A 6309-nucleotide genomic window follows, 5' to 3' on the forward strand; every position below is an offset into this window, starting at 1 on the left:
GGAAAAGAATATCCTACCTCCCTGAACCTGTTCTTTTGGTCAGGGTGTGTTGTGTGGGGTGAAGAAGGGCGCTGCCTGGGATGGGAGTGGCGAGAGGACCCCGGTGTCAAGCCTGGGGGTGCGGGGGGATGTGGCCGGGGGGGCTCCTGAGTGGGAAACTGCCCACAGAGAGGGCTCACTGCACAGCGCAGCGGGGTGTTGGGGTCTCTCCCTGCTGATGAAGCTCCTATTGCAGGCACATGTGTGTGAAGCACCATCCTGGAGAGAGGGCAAGGAGGACACTGCGGAGAGCAGCAGGCACGTAGGGGTTTGAAAGTCACTGTAAAGTTTCTTCTCCAAACAAACTAAATGCTCTTGTCCCAATGTTCTTTTCTTGTCCCTCTTATTTGCCTTTCTTACTCAATTTTTTATGAAGTTTCTCCATGTTAAGGAGAAGGAAAAAAAAAAACCCACATTTCAGGCTGGCCATCTATGTATGTATAAGCAACTTACAGAGCATGTCCACCAGGATTGTCACCATATGTAAATGCCCTACATCACAGCTCTACTGGAAATCTTATTGGTTCCTTTGGTCTTAGAGCAAGTGTTTTAGGATGGATTTTATGTTGCTGCTAATTAAGCTCATTAAGTGCGTATGTTTTCTGCTGATCCTTGTTTACAGCAGACTGCTGCCTTTCTGCATTTTCTGGTTGCATTGTTCTTCCCTACCCTCTCTGCCCTAGTGCTGGTGATGCTGGGAAAGTTTTACTTTCTGGAAAGAAAAAGGCTACCTATTTTGCAGTATTTCAAAATGAGTGTGCAAAGAGAACTCACGCTGCCTGGGCACGGAATGTTAGGGAAATGATTGCTAGGTAAGTCCTGCACTGAGGGTGCAGGAGACTGAGAGTCAGTTCCCGGCTTTGTCTAGCAGGGAGCAAGCTCAGAGCCTTAGTCTTCTATGTCCCTGTTGAGAACGTAAGGCAATTTTCTCAGATCTGCCAGAAAAACTCTCAAGTAACTATACATGTAAGCGTAGACAATTTTTTTTTAACTTTTCCTGTCATGTGTAGCAGAAATCTTAATGATCTTCTCCCTAATTTTTCCAGCTACTGAAGGTTGGACTAACAGCTCTGTAGTTGCCTGGGTCTTCCCTCATGCCCTTCTTGTAAACTGGAATAACATCAGCTGGCTTGCAGCCGGCAGGGGCATCCCCAGACTCCCCAGACCTTTGGCAGCTGATCAAGAGGGGTCCTGCCATAGCAGCCTCTACCTCCTTCAGTGGCTGAATCCCATCAGGCCCCGTGGACTGGTGCACATTCAGCTGATACAGCTGGTCCCTTACAATTTCAGTGTCCGCAAATGGAAAGATTGTTCCCGCACTCATGGTCCTCCAACTCAGGAGACAGGGCAGCTAAAGGTCGGTCAGTATTAGTAAAGACTGAGGCAAAAAAAAGAGCATTCAATGCCTTCACTTTTTGTTCATCCATATTAGTCAGGTGACCATCTTCAGCAAGTACTGGTCCAATGTTTTCTTTAGCTCTCCTTTAGCTTTTGCAATCCAGTGCCAGTTTCAAAATGAAAAAATGGGAGAAAATTGATGAGTGGTGTACTGTATTGCTTAAAACTGCATAAATATCTTTTTGGGCTTAAAGATTTGTGATTGAAGAAATACAGAGGAAGTTGAAGTGAAAAAAAATCAGTCAGGCTTCCTTGAACTCAAGGTTATGATGGACTACTAGGGCCCTTCCATCCCACTGCATGGTCTTAGTGTTTCTTAATCTGGGAACTGGTTAATAGCCTGCTAAATAGTTTTGATCTTCTACCGACAAAGGAACAACAACAAAAAAAGGGCCAGGGCAGAGATGATGTTTCATGCTTTTAGATGATGTGTTTCTGTGTCCATTGGTGCTCTTGTCAGGTCTTGCCTGAAGTCCCTACAACTCTTATTTAGAGAAGACTAATTATCTGGAAACTACCAACTCCAGAAATCTGGCATTAGACATGACTTCATTTTGTCTTTGAGGCCATAACATGATGTTGTAACACCTTGACAGCAGTCCTGTACCATCCCTTTTCTGGGACAACAATGTTCATGGTCTACATAGAGTAGACAAGGGCCTATACCATCTGCAAGAGTTTGCCACCTTTTAAGACGATGTAATTATCCAGAGCTGTGACGAGAGCAGTGAGCTAAATCTTCTCGATTGTGCAGGACCATGGAGGACTCACATAGTCAAGCTGCTTTGTCTCAAAAGCAGTGGATTATCCTGAGTTTCTTCCCACTTGTTCACTGACGTTTGCTTTGTCACAGCTCAGGGAGCATCTTTGGCCTGTTCCTGGCTGTGCCCTCTTTCTGAAGGACTGTGTGCTGGTCTTTGCAGTATAGGTCAAGGTCACTGTCTGGAGCAAGTGGATTTCTGCCTTGCCTTCTTGTTTGACTGCAGTGGAACAGGCCTTCTAGTAAAACTTATCTTTGGATTACATTGCTGAACTATTTCTAAGGTTTGCCAGGGCTTCTGTGCTGTCAAACTTGCAAAAAACATATGAGGACAGGGAATTCTAGATGGTTTCATACCCGTGGAGCAAAAAGCAGCTGTGTGTCAAAGAGGCGTTTTTTTTAAAGATGGATTTGTAACAAAACTTCCTGTGGGCACAGTCATTGGACGCCGAGTTGTCTGTTAAGGCCTTTGGTCTTTTGTGCAGTAAAATGCAAGTTGTCTAGCAGGCTTGATTCTGAGGCTTTATAACCACTTTACTACTTTTATTAAAGAAAATACTTTCCCTACTAATGTGTAATGCTTTGTCTTAGAAATTGGTTATTTGGCTTGTTTGGGGTTCCCCTACTGCCTCCCCCCAGATCCTCACTGTGTGCTGGACACATGATAATTTCACCAGGAGCAAGCTTTAAGATGTGAACATCAGTACCACACGCAAACATTACCTCGGGAGTCAACCAGTTGCTTTTCAGTCAAACTTCACTGGGATTCCTTAGTATTTTTCTGGTTTGCTAACAAACTAGCTTATTCCTCTGTTTAGTTTAGGAAATGGGTAAGAATGACTGAGGCTTCAGGCCCAGCTGCAGGTGTCTGAGGCTCAAAGACCAAACTCTGGGACTTCCCCTCTAGCTTTGGACAGAAACTGGTGCCTCAGGAATGGGAATCTTGGAGAGGGGGTGTGTTTAAGAGGACAAGCATTCCCAATAGGTAATCCTCTCTCTTCTTTTCTTACAGGTTTGGAAGAACATTGTTCTCAGACCCTGAGAAATCTGGACTCCTGAAGTGTGTTACCAAAAGGACTATAAGGAGTTGAGACTTGTAGCTTCCTTGCAATTACTTCTTTGGTGTTTGTACTTTTCTTACTTTTTCTGTGGTTTTAGAGCAAGAAACACCATGAGCACAGTAAGTATTTTACTACTGAGTGCAAACCTGATTCTTAAAATGTGTTTTTTGTGATACTTCTAGAAATGATATTAAGAGGTTGTAGTGAATACACGGGAACATAAGCGTATTAAAACTTTATGTAACTTCCTGTTCTGTGATACTTCAGATTTCTAATCTGTCTAGGTGCTAGAATAGCTCGGAAATGCTTGCAGTGTGAGCAAAAACCTGATATAACAGTGAACTAGTCTTCCAATTTGCAAACCATCACGATATGTTTTTCTTGGTAAGACATCTGGAGCGATGTCTTGTCCTTGATGCGATGTGTTCAGGTAGGAATGACCCATACCACCCTTCGATGCGTATTCCAGCCTTTCCGGGGAGTGTTTTGAGTATCCTTGTGTGCTTTCATTGGTGCTGCAACAGTGAGGGCTACATTAATACTCCTCCTCAATAGAATGCTAAGGCTTTGTTCTCTCTTAGACTCAACGAAAGCGCCGTGGAGGAGCAGTTAATTCCAGGCAAGCTCGGAAACGAAACAGGCTGATGGCTTCTACCGCAGAAATGGCTTCAGAAGCTGAGCCAATAGAACTTGAAGAAAGTGGTAAGCTTGCTTTGTAACTCGGTAAGAACATAAATTGCTTCTGGAGAGCTGGGGTTTCACTTAAGGCGTGTGTTTGCCAGTTTCTAGGCCATTTACTCTTTTAAAAAGCATCTAGTATGGCATCTGTAAACAGCAAACCTACGGACAACTGGTTTTCTTTGTTACCGAGATGCGATACGTTCAGCACTAGTGATAGATGAGTTGTGTAAGAAAGGGACTCTAGCGCTGCTCAAGCTTCTGAATGTCTACTCTGAGCTGGGAGTCACTGCAGCTGCCACTGCAGATGGTGGCAAACTAAGTTTGGGAATTCCCAAGTTTTAAGAAGATAGTTTAAAGATTGCCATTAGTCGTGCCCTGTCCCTCAAGGGAACGTGGACAGCATGGTACTGTAACATTATTATATCCTATAGGATTCATGTTTTACTCTGTATGATGAACGTTCTCCTATGTCAGCTGAATAATCTGTTGCTGTGTACCTCCCACGAGCTGTTGTCATACAACAAAACTGTGTGAGGAGCTCAGCTGCTGTTCCTCTCACATTGCAACTTGCAGAACACAGCGGTGCTAATGCTCTACGTGGACTGCTGAGGGCAAAGCTTGAGTGAAATGTTGGATACGTGGAAACGCTTCCCGAGAGGGCACTGAAAGAAAGATCTCAGTGTTCCTTATTGTTATCACAGTAATGTACTGATTCCAGATACGCCCAGTCCTATTTGTCTTGTGCCAAGAGACCAGCAGAGTTGAATTCTTTACTCCAGGTTCGTGTTGTGGTTTCTTTTCTTCCAGATTGTGCAGAGTGGACGACTGATTGTGTCAACCAAGTGTGGCCATGTCTTCTGCAGCCAGTGCCTCCGCGATTCCCTTAGGAATGCCAACTCCTGCCCAACCTGCAGGAAGAAACTCACTCACAGACAATATCATCCCATTTATATATGAGTACTTGTGTTTCTCAGGACAGACTCAACTGGATTTTTGGGGAAAATGTCATGTTTTCAGTGCTCTGAAGATTTAAAGAGCAGCAGGTTGTGCACACATCCAAATAAAACTGATTTTTTTTTTTGAGAATAACTTGTACATATATAGACCGCTTTTTTACGGTCCAAGCTGCTGCTTGTCATGTCCCTCATTCTAGAGTTAAATTTAGGACTGTCTCTAAACTAGACCAGCAGCCTATATCAGAAAGGAAGCAGCTAATCCATTTCCTTCTACTTTTTTAATGCTTAAACAAGAGGGGTCTGAATATTTTGTTATTTCTCACTCTTTAAATTATTCCCACCGTCTCATACAGATATGGAATAGTTAGCGCTCAGAATACAGATGGGTGAGTCCCTTCTCATCTGCAGTCATATATTTGATACTTCAACAGGATGAAGCATGCAACAATTGCAGAAGTGTGTTCTTACCTGGGCTTTGGTTCTAGATCACTTTTTTGGAGAGGAGAATGGTTAAATATGGAATATGAGACAGATATCAAAATTTGTGAGGCTGAAGTCCAGGTCCAGGGAAGACTAGTCCTAGGCTAGGAAGCCAGGTAAGAAGCATGGTCTAGGGATAGGTGGAACATGTAATCTGTGGGACGCTCGCAGTGCTGCAGTATCTGGAGTGAAGGGTGAGATGAGTGGGGAGGATTGTCCTGGGGGCTGGAGTGGAGACCAGTGCTCTGGAATGGGGACCAGTGCTGGAGCATCATGAGCCAGAAACTGGAACTGGAGAAAAGTGCAGAGACTCTGCAGCCGAGTTGTGTGTGAGCAGCCCAGCGGCAAAGGGGTGTCACAAAGGGGAATCGCCAAGGGTAAGCCAAGGTGCACGTCACCTGGATCAGTTTAGCAGGGCCATAGCTGCTGCAAGGGGCCACTGCATTCTGGCTGCAGACCTTAAACCTTGATTGTCTGGGTTAGGTCTCACGGGGTGGTGACACAGCTCTGGGGCGAAGCTTACAGGTGATGCAATGCTATCTATGAATCTTTTGTTAACTGTTGAAACATATGTCCTTGCATTGTGTCTGATCTACACTTGGTGGCAGCGAGTGCTAATTTCATATGTTCTGTTTAAATCTTATTTTATTCTCTAGGTCAAGAGCATGCGATTGAGCCTTTAGGCTTGTGAGGACATTTTAACCTCAAAATATTTATGTCTTTGTATCTCTATTCTCATCACTGATGATGTGAAACCCAGCTTGGTTGTTTGTGTGGTGCTCTGTTTCATTATGAATGAAAATGTGAATGGGGAACTGCTTCTTTCTAAACCTGTTTCCTTTATCAAATTGCATGAACTAGACATTAGCATTAAAAACCTTACACAGAAAAATCACAGGTTATGATACTGATTTAATATAGAGGTAACAGAGGA

At 44.0% G+C, this 6309-nt stretch overlaps 1 protein-coding gene across 1 annotated transcript; it reads left to right on the forward strand.

Moving 5' to 3' along the window:
- Positions 1 to 2928: 2928 nt before the first annotated feature.
- LOC141941986 (E3 ubiquitin-protein ligase RNF4-like) lies at positions 2929 to 5274 on the forward strand. Its single transcript, XM_074864925.1, has 3 exons — positions 2929 to 3377; positions 3840 to 3960; positions 4706 to 5274. The coding sequence occupies exons 1-3, from the start codon at positions 3369 to 3371 to the stop codon at positions 4894 to 4896; spliced, it is 321 nt and encodes a 106-aa protein (XP_074721026.1). The 5' UTR covers positions 2929 to 3368; the 3' UTR covers positions 4897 to 5274.
- The last annotated feature ends 1035 nt before the right edge of the window (positions 5275 to 6309 follow it).

The sequence above is a fragment of the Strix uralensis genome, chromosome 4 (genome assembly GCF_047716275.1).
Source record: "Strix uralensis isolate ZFMK-TIS-50842 chromosome 4, bStrUra1, whole genome shotgun sequence".
Lineage (NCBI taxonomy): Eukaryota > Metazoa > Chordata > Aves > Strigiformes > Strigidae > Strix > Strix uralensis.